The 23854-nt window shown below is 35.9% G+C and overlaps 1 protein-coding gene across 1 annotated transcript; it reads left to right on the top strand.

Annotated features, from left to right (window-relative positions):
• The first annotated feature begins 19473 nt into the window (after window positions 1–19473).
• Window positions 19474–23592, top strand: LOC145061634 (putative protein phosphatase 2C 44). The gene is made up of 5 exons (XM_079009168.1): window positions 19474–19702; window positions 20499–20750; window positions 21891–22167; window positions 22909–23063; window positions 23234–23592. The coding sequence occupies exons 1-5, from the start codon at window positions 19652–19654 to the stop codon at window positions 23369–23371; spliced, it is 873 nt and encodes a 290-aa protein (XP_078865294.1). The 5' UTR covers window positions 19474–19651; the 3' UTR covers window positions 23372–23592.
• The last annotated feature ends 262 nt before the right edge of the window (window positions 23593–23854 follow it).

Consider the following 23854-nt stretch of genomic DNA (forward strand, 5'->3'; position numbering starts at 1 on the left):
ACCTCTGAAATACAACATACGAAAATCAGAATCCACATGAGCATACTCACACTCGTCAACTCTTTCCTCCTTGATTCTTGGTATTCCAAAGATTCTTACTTGGGCTGCACACCGCTCCGGTGCTTTCAGTAGTACGGGCCCAATACTACTGTCCGCATCGCACCAGAATACACCCCAAGTCCTCCTCTTCGGATCCTAAGTCCCAAGTACTCTATCATGCGTAGACCACTCTCTAATAGATCTCTCATAAGCCCCTCACTACTATCATGCTACCTACTCACTCTCAAGCATCTCATAGCAGCTCACCTCTCCCTAGGCTAAGGCATCACAAATCAGGCCACTCTAGTCCTAATTGCAATACCTAGCCTACTCTAGCATGCAGATACATCATATCAATATCAATATCACATAATATAAAGGTATTTTGGGAAATCACCGTTCGGGCGCTGACTGATCGTACACACATCTCTTGCCCTGCGTTTTTCAAAAATCTTTTACTCTTTTTTTGAAAATACATCTCAAATCCTCAGTTTGAGTTCAAATACGCCCGAAGTACAACGCCCGAAGGTGTACTCGAATCCCTCAAACCAAGGCTCTGATACCAACTTGTAACACCGTAAATTTTCAAAATAATTTTTTCGCAATTATAAAAACATTTCTCATTTAATTTCATAAAACATTAAGTTTAACATTCCAATTCGTGTCATACAAATCCCAAGATCACATAAATGTATATCAAAAGTCCCCTGCGTGTGTACAGATCAAGCCGGCGCCTTCCCACGGTCATCGCTAGTACCTGAAATAACAACACTAACACTGTAAGCACGAAGCTTAGTGAGTTCCCCAAAATACCACACATAAAACACATAGTAGCCACTCGAGGCTATGACTCTATGGGTCTGTGCACCCAAACCCTGTGAACCCTCAGGTTCTAACTCTAGGAACCTTCCGATTCCAACTCTGTAAACATGCATAGCATATATCACATAGAAATAATGCGGTACAACATATAACATACATAACATACAAATATTCTGTCACATAACTCTGGTTACCTACTCAAGGTAAAGTATAGTGAGATGACTCACCTCGCGTATCTCGGTATCTCACGAATCCTGGAAATCCCTCGTGCTCGATCCTCCGAGCTCTAATCCTCCTATCACATCATATGTCCCTAATTAACACTTTTTATCTCTAAGGTTGACTAACCCTAAGAAGTCAACACAGGTCAACTCTAGTCAACGGTCAACGGTCAACTTTGACCGGACTCGACGAGTGCACAAGGGCAACTCGGCGAGTCTAGACGTTTTCACCAACTCTCTAGGATTCCCTTCTTACACGTCGAGTACTCCCCCTGACTCGACGAGTTCCACCTAGAAGAATCGCGGGGCTACCCCGACTCAACTCGCCGAGTCTGAAGAACAACTCGGCGAGTCCCAGCTCGACTCAGTCCACCAGTCAACCCTCTCTAACTCACCCTGACTCACTGAGTCAACCTATGACTCGACTGGACCACTCACTGAGCGAACTCAAGGCAACCTTCAAGCTACTCGCCGAGTCTGCTCATCGGACTCGGCGAGTCCATGCCATGCAATCACTCAAACTCGCTTCTAAGGTCAGATCTGCTCCAACAATTCATAGATTTGGCCTTCCTGGACTGATTCATCACGTAAAGCCCCAAACTTGGTGTCCATAACACACCACATTGCTCATAAATAGCATTTTGACCTAAGGCATAAGGATTCCAATCCAAAACCTCCATTGATTCCCAAAAATCTTGGGCAAAGGGACACTCTGGACCTCTAAGGGTCCGGATCTATGGTCTAAATCGCTTAAGGGACCAAGGGAGCACAAGATCTAGCCACAAAAGGGTTCAATAAACCCTAAATCAATGTAAACATCAACATAGAAGAGGATAGCTCGAAGGTATTACCACAATAGTGATGCTTTGGACTCCAAACCCTTAGAAGATGGCTCCTCTTGCTTTCCCCTTAGCTGATTTTCCCTTTCCTTGCAAAATGACACCTCCAAGATCAATAATGGCCTCCTACTTTGCTCCAAACGCTCACACTCGATTAGGGTTTCACTCAAGGGACTGGTGAGCACAAATGACGGCCATAAGGCCCTTTAAATAGGTCCCAAACCCGAGAAATTAGGGTTTCATTAAACAGCGCGGACTCGCCGAGTCCATATCCTGGACTCGCCGAGTCCAGGCGAATCCCGCGTCCAGAATTGCGACCCTACTCGGCGAGTCTGAGCTCCAACTCGCCGAGTCCCCTCTCAAAACGCCAAAATCATAAACAATAAAGATACCTGGAAATCCGGGCTGTTACAAAATTTGCTTGGGGGCAAGCAAAGGCTAAGTGTGGGGTATTTTGATATGTGTATTTATATATATTTTTTATACATTATATCTTAATATTTTAGCATTTATTATTCTCTTTTAGAACTAAAAAGTACTCATAATGCTTTGAATTATGATTTGCAGCTATTCGTTGTCGATATAGCACAAAATAAAAGACTGGTGCAAAATTAGGGCTTAGAAGCTAAAAGAAAGAAAAAATGTTGGAGGAGTCAATTACGCCTCGCGTAATTGCTAAGTACGCTTAGCGTAATGGCCAAAGACGAATTACGCCCAACGTAATTTATGGTTACGCCTAGCGTAACGGCTTGCATCGAGATTTCCTCATCGCGACATAATTCTCAGTACGCCCAGAGTAATGCGACTTACGCCCAGCATACGTAAGTCGGTTCCAAGGGTTATAAAAAGCGATTATCAGCTAACCAGAGGGGGGGATTCGACGTCTAACCTAATTTAGTCAATAATTAACCTCTATTAAGCCGTTTTTAGGGTCTAGAAGGCGGCCGGAAGGCCGTTAAGCTAACGGGAGCGGAGATCGGATGGATTGGAGAGCGGATACATGTCGGTAATCATGTGGGTTGTTAACGTGCCCATGTTTAGCATTCCACTGTGGTACTATTATGTGTTTATTCCTGATTTGGGTGTAAAAACCTTTTACTTTGCGTTTATGATTAAATGAAACCTTGATTTATAGATTAATTGCTAGATTAAATTGTTTGTTTATGTTTAATTTATCTTGCCAAGCTTGTTAAAAGATCCTTATGTGTTAATGACAATTATTTGCTATTAATTGTCAAGTAAATTAAGTTGTATGTGTTGGATTAATGTCTAAGTCCATAACTATAATTGGTAAGACTTGACCCGACCCGGTATGGTCCATTTGGATTGCATGGCATCTTGCATTTGGATAAACTATAATGAGAGAAATAACACTTAAGGTTTATTAATATATTATAAGTTATAATATATATTACTAAGATTATTTAATTATTATTGATCAAGAATTAATCTAGAATTAATTAAGTGATCAAAAGAAGACTAATTAAATATATGGGTTGATTGTGTAAATCATCCATACTTGTATAGTGGGCTAATGCTCCATGGATTATCAAGTTGGGCTAAAACCCATATGATGCTCCATGGATGCTCCATGATGTATTTGAACCCATGGATCCAAGGAAATGGAAATTCATGACAATTAGGGTTTACCCTAATTGTAACAACTATATAAGATCATATTCTTTGGGAAAATCGGCACTTATGTATGAGGAAGAGAAGGGCTAGTCGATTTTCAAGTGTTCTACATTTCTCTCAAGGTTATTCCAAAAGCAATTGATGTTGTGTGAGCCATTTGAGGTGTCACACTTGGGGCACTAGGCACTCAAGCTTCTTGAGAACATTCTACATCAAAGAGGTATGTATTCTATCTTGTTATATTCATTGTTTTGTATGCTAGATTAGGATAATACCTTGGATGTTCATATTTGCATGTATAATAGAGAAAACATAGATCCAAGGTATTTAGGGTTGCATGTACACTTAGGAGTGTTAGAATGCTGAAAACCCAACAGTGGTATCAGAGCCTATGCTTGTTTTCTTGTTATACTTGCAAAAGTAGCTGAAAAATCGAGTTTTGATGCTGTCTGCCCAGCAGACTCGCCGAGTCCAAGGAAAAATTCCAAGTCGCCGAGTTGGTTCGTGCACTTGACGAGTTGGACCCCCAGACAGCATATATTCGACTTTTTTGGCTGGAATTGGACTAGGAACATTACCCTAAGATGTTTTGAACTTATAAACTTGTTTTTTGATGTGGTAATGTTCATGCTAATCCAATTTCTAAGATAATTGTCATAAGTAAAAGATTTGTATTAGTTTGTATGTTCATGCTAATTTCTTGAAGATTGATGATTTGAATTATCTTGTTCTTAGATTAATAGAAAAGTTGTGTGAAATAGTTGATTTCAATCCATTTTAATCTAAGAGTTGATTCCAAAGTGTGTTTTTGTAACTTGTCCTCAGGTTATATGAAAAGTCACATTTAAGAATCATAAAAACTCATAAAAGTTGGCAAAGGTTACAAACTGAAGAGTCTAGTTCTAATTAAATGGTTTTATGACTCCATAACGTGTCCTCAAGTTATGGAGGTTCAAGAGTCTCTTCATTAAATTATTAATAAAAAATGTGTAACCTTAATTAATTCCATAAGTTATAAAATAAAGAAAACTTGATTCTTTTATTAGTTTAAAGTCTTCCATAACTTGTCCTCAAGTTATGGAACTTGAGGAGTCCTTTAATTAAAACTACTTTAAACACATAAGTTATGAAATTAATTAGTTTTGAATAGTTTCAAAACTTTCCCTCAAGTTTTGGAATTTGAAAAGTTTTCTCTTATGAATACTTTAATTCCAAGTTAGCCCTTAGAATTTTAAAAGTTAAAATTCAACCCTTATACTTTATAATATTATAAGTTAATTATATATATATATATATATATATATATATATATATATATATATATATATATATATATATAAGAGTAAAGTCAGTCTTACCGCAAGTAGGCCTCATTCACGAAGCCGGTCTATAAGGGGGGTATAAGGTTACTGCCTATAAAATGGCAGTTTAATGGGTGTCCACTCTCACCCACCGCTTCCTTGACTGGTGGAGGGTCGTTAGCCGAACGGGTAGGACAAAGACTATAAGTTCTCCCTTCATTAAAAGTATTAATGATAAATACTAAGTAACTAAACCTTTTATAAATTCCTAATCTTAGCTACTTAGGAAAATGTGAATAAGGTGCTAACCCATGAAATTACACTTGGCACTTTGCTTAAGTCGGTTGGTGGAGCGTGTGTGGTTAACCGGCACACTAGCTTGATTTAACAAGGTAGGAAAAGGGTTCCTTAAAGTTTAATCATAGGCCAGTGGAGCGTGTGTGGTTTACCGGCACATCGGTTGGGTGATAAACATTTAAGAGTACCAAGTAATTTGCATGGTTACTTCACACCTTGTTTTGTGATCCTCGGCATCCCAGTCACAAAACCTGAAGGGCACACTCGAGATTGAAACATGCCATTGAAAAGTTCAATGAATCTCAAAAGATCTAGGAGTTTCAAATCCAATTAAAACTTAATTATATTTCATTTTTCATGGTGGAAATTGGTAAAGCGTCATTTACCTACCTTCAAATATTTTATAGCTTGGATTACGGCATCCCTCTTCTGAGTTATAAAATAGTTTGTAGGGTCCTAGCCTTAATATTTTATATTGGGTGTTGTATTAAGGACTTTAAATCAACTATCTTGAATATCTCCCAAAAGATGTCTAGTTCAGACATCAATGATCTTCCAAAATATCTTAGAACTTCACTTCCTCCACCTCCTCCAATTGTTCTCCCTAACCCACAAGTTCAAGGTCACTCAAGCCCTATTGGCAAGGCAAGGTCTAGGTGTGATCACATCTTGGAGATGAAGTCACATATGGACAAGCCGGGAGAGTTAGGTGTCAAAGTCTTGAGAAAGTTGGTGGTTCAATCACTTTCTAAGTCACATAGTGAGTTCCTTTGGGACTCTTATGAAACAGACTATGACAAGACCCTTAATAATCTTATCTATTTGCTTGGTACTGCTGAATCAGCAATGATTTGGAAGGCCAGTAAAGCAAATTTGATTAGAAGATAGACTTCCAAAACTTTATGGACATTGACAATGATGACACTGGAAATCCAGAAAAAGCATTCTCATCCCAATGGAAAGGGATCGGCCATAGTCAACTCGGTTGACCAAATGGTAAAGAGAAAAGCTAAGTCTGTGATTGTCCCATGTACCATTACCAAAGGGTCCATTTGTTAAAATTGCCAAAGGAAGGGGCACTGTTTGCGAAGCTGCCAAATTTACCTAAGGATGTTAAAGTCAATAAGTTTGACTCTACTTTAGGTAAAGTCCATTGTCTAACTCTGTTAACCTCCTATTTGGAGATTCTTATTACATAATGTGACTGAGTCACATGGTGATGATATAAGAATCAAAGAAAAAGAGAGAAAGCTTAAAGGAAGTATATGTTGCTTCTGATCGCGAAGATGGATTTCGATCGCATCAGAATTTTGAAGCTTTTGCTTAAGAGTTATGATAAATTGCTTAGGAATAGATAACAACAAGTTTTCATATACGTTTGCATTGTAAGGATTAGTTTTTCCGCAAAGTTTTAAAATAAAAGAGAAGTTTTTAATTTTATTTATTTTAAGCATCCTTACAATGGCATTTGTGAAAGAAATTGTTGTTTATATGATTCCATTGATGGCAATAATGGAAAATGGTTTTGATTCTTTCATTTGTGGTAGTGTCTAAATTTACCAAATAAAGAAAATTTCTCATCACCCAAGTTTCAATTGGACCGAAACTTGGAATCATGCAAGTTGTATAGTATGATGAATGAGAACTTTCAAGCATTAGAAAATTAAGACTAATTACTTGTTCACATGGATGTGTGAGTCAAGTAAAGGACTAAATGATCGAGTACACATTCATGTGCACTTGTCAAAGTCCATCACAAAAGATGGATAAGACTATTCGTCATGATTTACTAAAGTTTAGTAAATATGATTATACTTACAAGCTTAAGTATAATTCTGATACATTGAAAAAATTTCGATGTATGGCAAAACGAATAAGAAGAATCAAATTAGGCAGAAGGATAAAAGTTTCTCAAATCTGAAAAGATGGGAGAGTATTTTCATGTTATATGATCATCTTAATGATTAAGAGACCTTATCACAATTCATCCTCTAAGTGCATTCTGACAGCTAAGAAGAGGGGCCATGAATTGTTGAAGTGGTTAAATCAAGAAGATGAGTCATACTACGTTCCAAAACAATTCTTAGAGTCATACTCCAAGATTGTAACTTGAGTGACATATCTTAAAGAAAGGTTTAAAAACACGTGTCAAATGTAAGTGTAAAAGTGTCCTACTCTTGTACATTTGAAGTTGGTAAGTTGTGATGTTCTGGATAAAACAAAGACCAACTTAGGCCAATTGTGTGAAGTGTTTTTCTTGATAAATAATCCGCACTATCCCTTGAATATTTGACAAGAGAGTCTTATATGTCAAGAGGACAGTGGGAGTCTTAAAGGTCTTGAAAGTCTCAAGAACTAATCAAGAATAAAACCTGAGGTTCTTCACTAGCACACGACTTGGGGTTTATAACCTATCGTGTTGACATATTCTGTGCCCATTTCAGTTAAAGATGGCTCTGCATATGAGTTCTTAGAGTTCTCAATTGGTTGCATAACAACTTGGAAGCAATGGCAGGCCCTGTACTGCCAGGTGGCAAGAAGTTAAAATTGCATAAGTTCGGTCCATATGTGTTTGGACTTGTCATTATCTGTGTCTTGTGACTAAGGTTTTGACAAATTCATATGGGTAGGAACACATACACCATAAAAATCTAAGTGTCATAAGGTTTCTCTCCGATTCATGAAAATGATGGTGAGGAAACGCTTCCACTAAGTAGATTTGTAAGTAGATAGTAATCTTTGCATTCTCAAAGTTGTTAGTAGGCACACTAACATGGACTTATGAGAAATAGCAAAGGTCTAACCAATTGAGACTATGATTACGGCATTCCTTTTCATAGTTCTGAAATTGTTTAGACACACTTGTGAGCTATCTAAGATAAGGTGTATGATTTTGATAAAGTCTTATCAAAGCAATCTAGTATCAGAAATCTGAACTTTGGTAAAAGAAAAAAAGTCAATAGCTGATTTCTGAGTACATGTCAAAGCTAGTGGGAGCATAAGTGTTATGCTAATAATAATCATGTTAATGGGAGCATGATAATTATGATAAGTATTGCAAGTTAGCAATGTTAATTATAGAAAACAAAAGTTTCAATTCGTGAGGTTGCAGGGGTTGAAAAAGTTGTTTTGCTATAAGTAAGGGAGAGGAAATTATATTTCATTTCAATTATGAAAAGCTTAGATTGAGTTTAAAATCACTCTAAAGAGCTTATATTGAGTTTTTAATCACCTTTAGTCAAGAATATATATATGAATTTCATGTTGGATTGGTTCAACTTAAGAAAATTCTATATATTGCGTTCTCAAAATTCGATTATGATTACGGCATCCCTTTTCATAGTAAAATTTTGAGAATATGGCAAAAAAAATTATTATGGCAAAAGACTGGTCTAGAACCATGTCTTTATGTGAAACATCATGAATCGTGTCCCATTTACTTTGGGTACAAGATCGATTACATGTGCTATAATATTTATTCTTTATGAATTTTCCAAATGCCTTGGGGCATTAAGGATGAAAATGTCTAGAATTGGATATGACTAAAGTGATTAAGCAATTGTCGAGGACAATCTAAGGATTACCAAAGTTTGGTTGCTCAAGGATAGTTGGAAGTATAGTGTGAATTTTGGAATGGCCATATTGACATAGTCTGAAAAGAGGCAACTCTTGTTCAGAAGTAGTAGTCAAAATGGGAATATAGAGTTGTCTCTATAGATAGAAGCAATCTGTGTAAGATTAGAAAGAACTTAGTGCAAGAAGCATGTTCAAAGCAATGCATACTAACATAAGGCTTTGTGTCCATGGAGTAGGTCTTCATTGGAATACCATGTAATGGTTGTTGACAAGTCTTTGTGACCTTGTACACATTCATTTCAAGAGGGTAGGGAATTTAAGTTTAAATCCTAACAAGATTACGATTTGGGAGTGTGAAATTAGAATCATTGAAAGTTTGGTCAATTGGTTTATTTCACAAAGCAAGGATCATAGATAAATATAGAGTGCATACTTGGTGTATGGCAAAGCTTTGTTTAGGAAAACATAGTGTACATGCTTGGAGAATGGGATACCTAGTGTTTTAATTCAAGTATAAAGTTGATAAAACCGAAACAATGAATAATGAGTAATCAGTATGGTGATAAATAGAAGTGGTCTATTTATATTCATAGGGTTTGATACCATATTTGATTCATTTATTCTTGTGTTTCACTTTGCATGTTTTGACTTCCATAATAACTAGGTTATTCTTCCGGAATGACTAAGTTATTTAAACCATCCACAGTCGGTCATATGTTGGAAGTAGATATGAATCAAGACTGTCATGGGTTGGGTTGTAGAGGTCCAAGTTGGTGGACAAAGTTCTGCTACAACACTCATGAGTGCTCATAAGTTCTGAGTATTGGATTCAACCCGTGCTCATTTGAATCACTTCATGGATTTTATCACGAGTGATCATGAGACGATAATATCTTATATTCTTCAAACCTAGAGATATGAGTTGTTACTATGAGTTGGTTATACATTGATTGCACGAAACCACATTGGTAACTCAATGTTATAAAACGTGTCGTTGTGTATAATTCAACAAGTAGCAGAACAAGCCATATGAGTCGAAGTTTATCCATTCCTTTTAGCTTCGGGATAAAAGCGATATATGTGGGCCCCTCGATGATTTAATGATGATACATGTGAGTGTTTTGCCAAGCTAGGACTGATTTGATTTGTTCAATCAGTCAGTCGTCATAAATCGGAAATCGGGAAACAACAAATAGACAAAGAGAATGATTTATAATCCATGTCTCAGTCCATATGATATCTAGAATGGAGGAATATATGATCCCTTATCTAATGGACAAGTCATTGACAAAGGTCAGAGTTCATCTACGAGGTCAGAGTTCGACGGAAACTTTTGAGAGCTACGATTGCCACTTGGTTCTTGAAGTCATACGCAATAATAGTTTTAGACTTATCCAAGTGGGAGACTGTTGGATTAATGTCTAAGTCCATAACTATAATTGGTAAGACTTGACCCAACCCGGCATGTCCATTTGGGTTGCATGGCATCATGCATTTGGATAGACTATAATGAGAGAAATAACACTTAAGGTTTGTTAATATATTATAAGTTATAATATATATTAATAAGATTATTTAATTAGTATTGATCAAGAATTAATCTAGAATTAATTAAGTGATCAAAAGAAGACTAATTAAATATATGGGTTGATTGTGTAAATCATCCATACTTGTATAGTGGGCTAATGCTCCATGGATTATCAAGTTGGGCTAAAACCCATATGATGCTACATGGTGTATTTGAACCCATGGATCCAAGGAAATGGAAAGCCATGACAATTAGGGTTTACCCTAATTGTAACAACTATATAAGATCATATTCTTTGGGAAAATCGGCACTTATGTGTGAGGAAGAGAAGGGCTAGTCGATTTTCAAGTGTTCTACGTTTCTTTCAAGGTTATTCCAAAAGCAATTGATGTTGTGTGATCCATTTGAGGTGTCACACTTGGGGCACTAGGCACTCAAGCTTCTTGAGAACATTCTACATCAAAGAGGTATGTATTCTATCTTGTTATATTCATTGTTTTGTATGCTAGATTAGGATAATACCTTGTATGTTCATATTTGCATGTATAATAGAGAAAACATAGATCCAAGGTATTTAGGGTTGCATGTACACTTAGGAGTGTTAGAATGCTCAAAACCCAACAGTATGAACATCTGCTTGATTGCTTGTATCTTATGACTTTGATGACCATCAAGATTATAAGTCTAGGAATAGCGAATGTGAAACTAGGATGAATTTGGAAATAAGTAAGTTAACATGTGAGCCTTGTTTGATGACCATCAACAAGAGGTTAATTGGATGACCAATTTGATTAACTATTATTACAAGTCTTGCTTGATACGAACTGAACACTAGGAAACATGTTAGTTTAATCAACTGATCACTGTTTGAATTGACTTTTTTGCTAAAAGATTAGTAATAGTGAACATGAATCTAATCATTTTAGGAATCGGTGAACATGAATAAATAAATTTGTGTATGCAATTGCCTATGCTTTTAAGGTGTAATTTATCTAAATCAAAGTACCTGAAGAGATTTGTTTCCCTGTTAGTTTATCGAGATTTGTTAATTAATTGTTCATCTGAGATTTAATAAACCATTTCTTTATTGCTTTTGTGTGTTTTGTAACCTATAATCAAATATTTTAAATTAATTCACCACCGTTCCCCTAGTGTTTGACACCCTTGCTTATCAAAGCTATACTATAGTCGATCGGGTTCACTGCCTGTAAGGTGTGGTTAGATGCGATAAATTAGGACTTATACACAAAAAAAAACTAGTGCATAAGTATCCACACCAATCAACGAGTCATCGGGAGAACCGAGGTGGTGCTCAAGACCACAGAGTTGATCCAACAGGTTCGTAGCAGACTGCAGACTGAGCAGATTAGGCAGAAGAGTTACGCCGACCCTGGAAGGGTGTTATCAGGTTTTGGAAGAGGGGCAAGCTGGGCCCTAGGTTCATTGGTCCTTTTAGGGTTTTGGCCCGGGTGGGTCAGGTTGCTTATCGGTTGGATCTTCTGGCAGAGCTTAGCCAGATCCACAACACTTTCCATGTTTCTCAGTTGAGGAAATGTTTGGTGGACGAGTCAGCAGTTGTACCCTTGGAGGATGTTCAGGTTGATAGCAGCCAGAATTATATCGAGAGACCAGTTGCGATCTTTGATCGGAAGATGAAGACCTTGAGGAACAAGGTGGTTTAGTTAGTGAAGGTGCAGTGGCAGCATCGAAAGGGTTCAGAGTGGACGTGGGAGACCGAGGGGGATATGAGGGAGCATTATCCAAAGTTATTTTCAGATTAATCAGCAACAAACTTCGAGGATGAAGTCTAAGATAAGTGGGGGAGAGTTGTAACGCCCCATTTATGGTATGTAATTTAAATAAAATATTTTCATTTCTTAAGGGATACTCGACGAGTCTGTAGTCTGACTCGTCGAGTAGAGACGGGATAATCACGCAGTTTAAGTTGGCTACTCGACGAGTCCATATGCTGGGACTCGGCGAGTTTTCCTGTCTGGATGAAGCCCTAATTTCAAGGGTTTGCACCCTATTTAAACACATGTATGCGCCCCAAACCTGCCTCCATCACCCTTAGAGCGTCCTTTACAAAACCCTAGCAATTCTTTAAGTAACTTTGAGTGTTTTGTGCTTTTTGAAGTTTTGGAAGGAGAAGGAAGGAGGATCCAAAGAAGAAGAAGAAGATCCAGGCTTTTGGGGGTCAGTTCAGAGCATATAGAGGTATTAACACTAGGACCCTTGCTGTTCCTTCAGTTGAATCTCCATAAAAGCTTAATCTAGTCACTTTTGGGCCATTTATAGAGCTATTAGTGAGTGGGGGCATGTAGGGATAGAAGAACATCAGATCTAGTTATGTTTGAGCTCAAAAAGCTCAGATTCACCAACTTTATCACGCCAATCATGCATGCAAGCCCTAGATCTAGACTTTTGGATTATTTAGGGCTTTTAATTCTCATTTGATCATGCATGCACGTAAAGTTGGAAACTTTACGTGTAAAACCCACTCTAGGAACCCAGATCTATGAATTGAATGCCTTGGAATCGATAAGAATCAAAGATATAGTTATGTCATGAAAGCGAATCGGCGAGTTGTTCATCGGACTCGACGAGTCGATTTGCGAGTACCCAAATTTATCCCTTCTAAGAGATTACGAGTGGAATCAGTGAGTAGGACGTGGACTCAGTGAATTGGGACACGAACTCAATAATGGAGGGACTCGGCGAGTCTACGCCCTGACTCGGCAAGTCCAAGACAATCTTCTTCCCTCAAGAACAGACTCGACGAGTTGTTCATACTAATAGGTGAGTCACAGACTAGATGTGTTCATATGATAAGGATGGACTCGATGAGTTGTTCATATAACTCGGCGAGTCGGATGAAGTTAGACTCGATGTTAGCATCGAAGAAGAACTCGTCGAGTCTTTGCCAAACTCGACGAGTAGAAGCGGGTAGAGGAGTAGAATGGATTATAGGGACTTGGCGAGTTGACGGCCCAACTCGGCGAGTCCGGTCAACTGAAAGTTGACTTTGACCAGAGGTAAAATAGTCATTTTACCCTGAGGACATTTATCAGTACCTAACCTAGTATTTTTGGGATTTGTAGTCGGACAGTTCCGAAGCAGCAGTCAGCCAGTGTTAGAGTTAGCATCTCAGTAGCCAATGTTACGAGGTGAGTTTTCCTTCCAGTAGGAACGGGTCTACGGCCATAATGTCGGCCCGTCTAGTTAGCAGTAGTTTTGGACTTCGGTCCAATGTAGTAGTTCAGTATGCTTGATGTCTTCGTGATTCAAGCAGGTCCTTGTGTTATATGTTCCGGACTTCGGTCCGATGCAGTATGCAATATATGTGTTTATGCTAGTTGATATGCTATGTTATGCTCAGTCAGTTTCCGGACTTCGGTCCGATGCAGGGGACAAGGTCCCAGTCAGTTCTGGATTTCGGTCCGATGCAGTTAGTTTCGGACTTCGGTCAGATGCAGGGGACAAGGTCCTAGTCAGTTCCGGACTTCGGTCCGATGCAGTTTTCGGACTTTGGTCCGATGCAGAGGGAAAGGCCCTGGTTAGTTCCGGGCTTCGGTCCGATGCAGTTTTCCGGACTTCGGTCTGATGCAGTTTCTGGACTTCGGTCCGATGCAGTGGGCAAGGCCCAATAGTTGTTTATGTGTTATTGTATGGTATATGGTAGTTTGGGGGAGCTTACTAAGCTTCGTGCTTACAGTTTCAGTTTTGATTTCAGGTACTTCCGCTAGCAAAGGGAAGAGCTCGGGATGATGGCATCGCACACACCACAGCTTCAGTTCATCCTGGGAGTTTATTTTGGATGTTGTTGTGATTGATACAGCTTTGTTTTGACATAGTTACTATGACATTTGAGTTACTCATTCCATGGTTTTATTATGTATGATACTCGATGATTGATTTTTAGGAATATTAAAACAAAAAATTTTGGGTCGTATTTTGGGTCGTTTCATTATGTGTAATTCTTGATGGTAACTTGGGAAAATTTCGAGTCAATACTTGGGACGAGTATGAGTAGGTGTGAATGGTAGTAGAGGCCTATACTATCGGAAGCACAAGACTCGCACTTGGATCAGGGAAAGTCACAAGGTTACCAAGAAGCTAGTAATTAATTCTGTTTTATTCAAATCTGTCATTACCATTGTTTCAGTAATGACTAAGAAGATGATTGTTATTCCGAACCTAGTGGTCATGTCATATCGAGTCTGACTAAGATATGTATTCAATGTGGTTCAGAGAACCAAGTTTGATGTAACATCCGACTTAAGCCAAAAGATTGAAGTGAAAGATAATCGAAGCGATCAATAGAAGTATCGCGACCATTATTTAAGTAAGAAGTCTATATCTAGAAATGCTAAATGCTAAAATGTGATTATATCACATTAGAACATGAAGGAAGGTATATTCCATTCTGGAATTTGACTCTAAGAGACCTGAGTCTAAGCGTTGCATCATACGATGAGAGGTCATTAGAACATGACCCATCGGTCTATTATGATAATCGAAGTAAAGAACTTCTCTTAAGATTAGTCTGTTTAAAAGAAGAAGGAGTCTCCAATAAGGATCAATTTTGTAACTCGAAGGTTACGATTGAAAGTCCAATATAGGATAAAGAGCGGGTTCAAGATTGAGCATCGCATGCAATCAAGAAGTCCACGAGTTAGAAACTCATTCAAATGAACATAGAAGTTACGGTTATTATCTAAGATGAAGAGACAATGCATGGAGTCATTATACAAGCCCTGTTTTGTTAATGATTTCAGGATGTAATTATCCTAAGGGGGAGATAATTGAAACGCCCGTAGATCCGGGCTAGTCAATTTGGAGACGATAAGCGTCAAAAATGACTTTTTTTATAGATGATTATTTAGAATAAATAATCTTAACTAAGTTGTAGTATATGTCACAAGGTTTTCGTACATATGAAGAACGCTGAAATCTGAGTTATAACGAAGAAGTTATGACCTGTCGAAGTTTCGCGACAAAACCGACACGACACCGAGAATCATAAAAAAGAAGTTTATGATAGAGTACTTTTTAGCCTTAGAGTTCTAAATGAAAGTTTTAGAGTATGTCTCCACCTTCACGTGGTTATAAAGAACGTCAAAAACGGAGCTTGTATGCAAAAATTATGGCCTTCCGAAGATATAGTTGTCTGAGAGCATGACACGTGTCAGAAACCCTAATTTGACTGGACTCACGACGTGAGGAATCAAAACGCCACATTTCAAAGCTAGAAGTCTACGGAAATGATAACTCAAAATCTCACGACGTAAGCAATGAATTCTCACGACGTGAGGAGTCAAACTGACACTATTCAAGCCTAAAACGCAAATGTCGAAGCTACGAGGTGATTCAGCCATGGCTCACGATGTGAGCAATGAATTCTCACGACGTGAATGGGCCGAAATCAGCCTATAAATAGAAAGTTCGACCTCATTCACTTCTTACACCAAATCTTCTTTCTCTCTCTCTCTCTCTCTCATTTTCTGAAGTCGTTCCGCATCTCGAGCCTGACGATCACGAACCATTAACCGTTTCTAGTTAGATTCTATCAAAGCACGCTACAAGTGAGTGCATAGTTACTTTCATCTTACGCATAGATATGAAGTATTTAATATAAATTACGTGTTATGTGTGCATATTATTTGTGTTCTTGATATCTATGTTGGATAAACGATTTATACATGTTTACGTGATTTAAACTGTATACGTAATTTTATACTTATAAATATATATTAGGTAGCAACAGGTGATGATAGAAAGGTGATAATGATTAGGTGATGATATAAAGGTCATGATAATTAGGAGATGATAGAAAGATGATGATAGATAGGTGATGATAAATAGGTGATGTGAGATGAGAGGAGGTACCATAACCTCGATCGGCGATGTGGCGATGTAGTCATCTACCAGAGTATAAATGGTGACCACTGACTATTCTAGACAGTCATGTGGAAACACCAGCGGGCTCATAACCTGTAGGTGATGAATTACGAGCTCAGGCGATGTTGTAACTACGTATTCATGCGATGATACTCTAACCCCTTACTATAAATTACGAGTTCAGGCGATGTTGTAACTACGTATTCATGCGATGATACCCTAACCCTTACTGGACACGTATTAAGGGAGTAATCCCCGAATCAGTACTGTCTATGTGATGTAGGCGATGATCCTTAGGAATAAACATATAAGGAAATGCGATGTAAGGAGATGAAAGGTAAATACGATGTAGGAGATGAACCTTAGGATAAATCTTTAGGGAAGGTACTTAGGAATAAAGAAGATAATGGGGATGGATAATTGGGTTATTTTCTTGATGGAACATAATAATTATATTATTGTGGGTTGAAAACCTTATGTACTCACCAGGTTTCCCAACCTGACCCACTCAGTTTATTTGTATCACAGGTATCGATATCAAGCTACTTTACACTGAGAGATTAAGGAGATATAAATCATCAGTGATAATGAATGTAAGTTCTGTTTATGCTTATGTTTCTTTAATGACGATGACGTCCCAAATGTTTTCAAATGAATAAAAATACATTTCTTCGGAAATGATTTGATAATATATTTATCATGTTTTTTTGGGAACAAATTCCGTAATATATTTCTTTAAAAATATACTCTGATTTCCAAATAAAACATAAACAAATCGGTCTTTTCTGGCCATGAAAATGAGGATGTCACACACGACGTGGTGATGACCAGATTCATCATTTTGGATCAGTTTCGTGTTGGTTCTTAGTGGTACTTTCTGCTTGTTTTTGCTTCTTTGATACAATTACAAAAAAGGAACTCTATGTTGGGTTCACAAGTTTGATCAACTACATGACTCGTCAAAAGAAGAAACCTACAAAAAAGTCAAAACTTTGTTTACATTCTATTGAGTTCTAATAAGTTGCATAGATTAGTTGAGTTTAGATTCATACGTTTCGAGTGTTAGATCAAATTGTTTGTTGTTTTCGCCATCATTTTGTTTGTTCTAATAAGACTTAGAACCCATCATTTTGTTTAAATCATAATGATTATAAAATTGTGGGGTGTGGTGGCGTTTTTTTCCGCCGGTATTATGATTTAGCCATGTTTACCGGCGGCAATCGGATCGATATTATTGTGGACGACACATTTGAGCAGCAAACCTTTGTCGTTTTCTCTCTACTCTTACTAGTTGAATTGATTGGTCTTTTATTTTTATTTTTATTTTTATTTTGTAGATTTGATAACAAAAATTATAAAAAATTTTATCAAACGTCGTTTTACAGCCAACTTCTTCATTTGTAATTAGATTTTAAAACAATTTTTTTCCTTTATTAAATGTTGCCATTTTCTTTTCTTTTTTTAATTTATTTTTAGAATTCAAGTATATATTAAATCATAATTTGGAAGACAAAATCTCATTTATAGTCAAATAGAAAAATCTCCAATAAAATCATAATATTTTAGGTTATTTTACGGTTTAATTCCAAATTAATTTTTTTTAAAAGACAAAATACCGACTAAACTTCGGAACAACCCTCCGGGGCCGGTTTTGTAGATTTAGTCAGTATTCCGGCGTTTTCATCAATTCGTCAAAATATCGGGACTTTTTCGTTAATTCGGTTAAAACTTCATAACAACATTTTTGTCAATATATTAAAAATAGTTTGTTTTTCACTAAGTGTTTCCTTTTGTACAACATTATATACTCAGTTTTAAAGTCACAAAATTTAGAAAAAGTATCTATACAATGCTAAAAAATTAACAAACTTCATAAATTTTCTGAAAAGTTATACCGGAAGATAAAGTGCTCCATGATTGCAAGATGAAATTCATAAAAAAATTATTGTATATTTTCTTGATTTCAACATTGGTCTAAGTACTAGGATAACCACAAAACATACATAATAATACTAATTTGGTATAATTAAATCTATGGGATAACATTTCTCGTTAATGAACTCCTCCATTCTTCTTCATTCTATTGGTTGTTTAAACCCTTAATCCATTGCCATCTTTCTCCCTCTATTTCTTTCTATCTATTGCAGAATTGGGAAGGATACGATAAGGGATACATACATACACCCCTCAGATAGATCTCTGTCTTTCTATTCTATGTGCGCACACACACATCAAAGTTTTTGATCTGGAACGTGTGTGCCTATGTGAAATGAGGGTATCAGAATTCAAGCGAATCTTCGTTTTATGGTCTAGCCTAGGCAAGACTAGCCGCTACCAAGATGTTGCTACAGTCATTGGCAAATTGGGTACAGGTTCAACATGAGCATGTTGAAGTCCATGATTCAACAGAAAATGAGTATTAACAAGAAAGGTTATCCCATATGTTTTGTAGTTATCCCAATACTTAGACCAATGTTGAAATCAAAAGAAAATATACAAAAATTTTATATGAATTTTATTTTGCAGTCATGAAACACTCTATCTTTCATTAAAGCTTTTCAGACAAGTTTTATGAATATTGTTAGTTTTTTGCATTGTATAGATAATTTTTTTTTTAAATTTCGTGACTTTAAAACTGAATATATCTATATAATGTTGTATAAAAAGAAATGAAAAATTACATTCAGTGAAAAACAAACCATTTTTAATATATTGATAAAAGGGTAATTTCGAAGTTTTAGCCGAATTAACAAAAAAGTCTCAATATTTTGACGAATTAATGAAAAAAAGTTGGAATACTGTCTAAATATGCGAAACCAACCGTGGATGGTTATTTCAAAGTTTTAGTGGGTATTCTGATATTTTTTGTAAACAAAATTTAATTTGGATTTAAACCGTAAACTGACATAAAATATTATGATTTTATTGAAGATTTCTCTAGACTTTGAAATTGCACCATATAAATATTATTATTGTTTTGTTACCACAAAAAGTGAAGCGATTTATCCTAAGCATAAACATGGAGATTCAATCGATCTAGGCTAATATCATACCTGAGGGTTACTATTGACAACTTGCGACAACCTTAAGGTAATTTTAGTAAAATTCTCACAGGAGAAACTTCCCGGTCCTAGAAAATTCAAACAGGTAGTTGGTGTATTGAAAATAAGGGGTTTCTTGTAAAACATTATACGATAGGGGACCACTAGGTACAGTAAATACAAGTTGAGGGGGCCTAAGATCAAATATCATGATCTTGATAAAACCGCCATAAAGTAAACGACCTTGTATTCCCTTTCGAAGACTTGAGAATTTGTCTCTGACTTTAAACACTTGCACAGAAAGATTAGATAGAGATCTGTGTGAAATCGTTCATAGTGATTGCTGTACGCCAACCCTTTTTGACAAAGTAGAACAGTTGATCGATTCTAAAGATATAAAACCGCGGGAAAGAATTCCGTTTTGATTTTATGTTTTAGAGAGAAATTGGCGATGGAGAAGAGATATCCCGTTGCAACTGGTGGAATCCTCCACAAAATCAAGGTGAATTTCGTGTTTGTGAAATCGTAGTTATGAATAATTTTGTTATTTGTTATCGAACAGTTTAATCTCATCATTTTTACTCGTTTTGTTTGAATTTTTGGTGTTCCGATCGCTGAAATTTGTGCATAAACGGTTATGATCTTCGAGTTTGGTTTGGTATTCATGTGTATTGTTTGATTAAACGAACTGTAAATTCATGATTTGCTTCCAATGAATACGTATACTTGTTTGAAAGAGTGGTTGCAACGGTTTCACCCGTAATTCATTATCCCTTTGGTTATCGAAAAAATCTGATCTATAGGATAAGATGATTTTCTTATTAGTCTTTTTCGATTTAAATATTTTAATCTACTACTTACTGAATTCAATTCGAACACATCATTTTTAACGATAAGAACTTTAATGCTTTTGCAGTTAAAAAGTTCAAAAAATTGACGTCTAAAACTCGAAAAGGACTTTTATCGCAGGGCAGAAAATATATTTTTATTTTTTCTGGAATGAATGCAGATGAATTTTATTGAAATCAAACTCGATCAAAGGCATTTTCGTTTACTCCATATCAAGGAATCTGTATGAAAATCTAATACAAGTTTATAAGAAAATTAAAGATCTTACAATTTTAGGCTTCACTTGAAACTTGAAATAAATGTTTGATCAATCAACATGTGTTACAACTTAAGAATTGGGATTTTGTACCCTTTTGTTATCTTATACTTGTACATATATGAATAGACATTCTGATTTAAAGTTTTGTCTTTTCCCTTTATTAATGATTCCTTTTATGATGGAATGACAGAAAGCTGCTTGCCTTGATGCATCATCATCTGACACTGGAAAAGGAAAAAGTAAGTCATCTGATAATCAAGTGTCTCATGGATTCCACTTGGTTGAAGGGCAATCTGGTCATGACATGGAAGATTACCACGTGGCAGAATACAGAAACATAAAGGGTCATGTTCTTGGACTATTTGCCATTTTTGATGGCCATTTAGGTGATCGTGTGCCAAGTTATTTGAAAGATAATCTTTTTAACAACATTCTTAATGAGGTAAGTTTCATTATACATTTCTCCCTTTTATTGTTTCATTCTTATAAGTTATAACACAACAAAATGTTGTGTGAATCTTTATGAATTTCATGAAATGGAATTATGTGTGAGTAATATTTAAATTAGGGAAAAAAGTAACTTAGAAAACCAAGGAATAAAGTACATGATATAGGAAACATAAGGTTGCTTAGGTTATACTTAGCTATGTGATTGTTTATCTTTTCAATATCAAAATTCTAGATCCCAAAGCTTCTATTGTCCTATGGAAAGAGAAGATTTTTAATGTTAAAAATTAAAATAAGCAAAAGTCTGAATATTTTAAGTGAATTTAAATATGGTGATATTTTCCATAACTATGCACAAGCAAGTTGTTATGTATTAAATCTATATATGAAGAAATTCCTTTTCAATGGTTTTAGTATTGGTAGCAATTAAAGGTGGCAAGTTTAATGCATTTACTTATGAAAAAAATTATTTGGATTATATTTTAAATTATAAAGGGTCGAATGGGTAAAATTAAAAAAAAAAATGCTAAAAAAGAAAACGGGTTGAAAGTTGTTCAAGATATATTTTTAATGCATACAACCTGTTGTATAGCTTTATTCAAATAGTTAAATTATTATTACTACCATAATATAGATGTTTTAATCATATTTAATATATTGATTATTTACAAAAAGAAAATATACAAAAAGATATTTTCACCTCAAAGTGAAAGCTTTTGTCATATAGGCTAAAAATGGCTATAAAATAATTTGTTTTGCTTTTTTTTTTTTTTCTTTTTAAGATATTTTAAAGTCAATCCTCATACTTTATTGGACCCGGATGGAAATTTGGAATTGGTCTCCTCCCTCCCCTTGAAGATTTTTTATTGGGTCAATGGCCAAATTTGACTATGAAAATTTCCAAAATCAGTCAGAAAGAATTGCCACGTGGACCATACTCTAGTGGCAATTAGACGAAAAGAAAAAAATTAAAACCCCTCAAAAAATGGTAGAATTTAAGATAAATAGATCATGAACCTTGGATCAAATTCATCCAACGGCTGTAATTTATAGAGGCTGTAATTTATAGAGGCTAATCAATATGCAAATTAAAAAAAAAAAAATTAACTTTTGTATTCGCTTAAACATTGTGTAGCCAAGTTTTTGGAAAGATCCAATGAAGGCAATAAAAGATGCATATCGTTCTACCGACCAATTTATCCTTGAGAATTCCGGGCAGTTAGGTCCGGGCGGGTCAACTGCGGTCACCGCAATTGTTATTGACGGTAAAGATCTGTGGGTGGCAAACATAGGCGATTCTAGGGCGGTCTTGTGTGAGAGGGGTTCCGCCAATCAACTTACTGTGGACCATGAACCGCACGTAGAAAGAAAAAGGATCGAGAAACAGGGTGGATTTGTGACTATTCTTCCAGGTAAATATTTGTCCTGTTTAAAAAACAGATAATGTCATAAATGAGTAACGAACTATTATTTTAGGTAAGTAACTAAAAACAGTTTTTCACAAAATATCATTATTTCATGGTATTTTGTAGGGTTAATCCCATAAAAAAAACTTATATTTTGTGTTTTTTTTAATTAAACCTCAAATTTATTTTTTGTCTGAAAAAGACCTTGTATATCTTCGTATTTTTCGATTGGGCCGTTTTAGTCAATTTTTTTCGAAAACTGTAATATGTGAGGGTTTTTTCGAGAAAATTTGAAAAGTTGAGGGTTTATTTGGAAACATTTAGAAGGTTGAGAGTTCTTTTCGAAAAAAATACAAAGTTGAGGAATTTTTCGGAAAAAATAATAAAATACAAGGTCCTTTTCAAAAAATATAAAATATAAAATATAAGGTCGTTTATGAGATTAACCCTATTTTGTAAACAAAATAGTTGGTTATATCTGATAGTATATTTTAAAAAATCAATGGTGTTCTATAAAAATTATATTTTTTTAGGACTAGACTGGCGATCTAGTTCTTTTTCTCATTTTTCTATTGTTTTTTTTTTGGATCGATAGTCAAGTTTTGTGCTTTTTCCTTGTGGATCAATTTTTGTTTATCAAAAAATTTAAAATTTTAATTACTTTTCGTAAAACATTTTCTAAAATCATTTTCGAGACAAAGTGGTATTACTATCGGCCACGTAAATTTGTTATTACTATTTTTTAAGGTGATGTTCCTCGAGTGAATGGCCAGCTAGCGGTTGCTCGTGCTTTTGGGGACCAAAGCCTAAAAGCACATCTAAGTTCAGAACCCGACATACGACATGTACCCATCGACCCCACCATAGAGCTTGTAATATTGGCAAGTGATGGCTTATGGAAGGTCCGTTATATTCACTCACTTTTAATTTTATATAATCTGGTATACTTATACACTCGACAAGGGTTCAATTCTCAACAGCTACAATGTTGTTTAACTTTATCTCAAATATCAATGAAAGTACGTTGCTATTTCTACTAATTAGCCACTGACATAAGTTTTTACTGGTATAGGTGATGAGCAACCACGAGGCAATCGAGATGGTGAAATCCATCAAAGATCCCTTAGCAGCCGCCAAGCGTTTGACCTCAGAGGCATTAGCAAGAAAAAGCAAAGATGATATTTCATGCATTGTTATTCGATTCGGTTGATAACACCCATTAACATCTTCCATTATTCGCATATTCGGTAATAACTTCCTATTACTTAGAATAAATATGTCGTATATAATAGGCGATGATTTAGTATTTTATTTTATTTTTTCGTTTTTTTCGGATTGTATATTCTATACATAAATAAGAATTGTAGCAGACCATGATGTATAGTGTGTTAGGTTTAATATGTTTGTTTTAAAGTGTGCTTAATTTGTCTTCATGTCTTTTACAAATTAATAATGCATCATCAGATTTGGTTGGACATTTTTTATGGGAGAATAATTAAAGAAAATATAATGAGGAAATTGAATGTGTGTAGCTGGCATAGTGAATGCAGAAAGTAGAGTAGTGAGTGTAGTGTGTATAATTTGAAGAACAGATGCATGTGATGAAGCACATGACTTGTTATAAAACGGTGGGCAGGTATGTATGGGAGCACTACAATTATTCATCTTTTATTTTCACGTGTATTCTACCGTT

Source organism: Lactuca serriola, chromosome 7, assembly GCF_051521515.1.
Source record: "Lactuca serriola cultivar US96UC23 chromosome 7, Lser_US96UC23_V15, whole genome shotgun sequence".
NCBI classification, from domain to species: domain Eukaryota; kingdom Viridiplantae; phylum Streptophyta; class Magnoliopsida; order Asterales; family Asteraceae; genus Lactuca; species Lactuca serriola.

Bases quoted from the DNA above. Each gene is read 5' to 3' on its own strand.
- LOC145061634 (XM_079009168.1), top strand. From the start codon at position 19,652: ATGGAGAAGAGATATCCCGTTGCAACTGGTGGAATCCTCCACAAAATC. The intron at 20,751-21,890 runs GTAAGTTTCATT...AACATTGTGTAG, and splicing joins TTAACAACATTCTTAATGAG to CCAAGTTTTTGGAAAGATCC. The intron at 23,064-23,233 runs GTCCGTTATATT...TTACTGGTATAG, and splicing joins CAAGTGATGGCTTATGGAAG to GTGATGAGCAACCACGAGGC.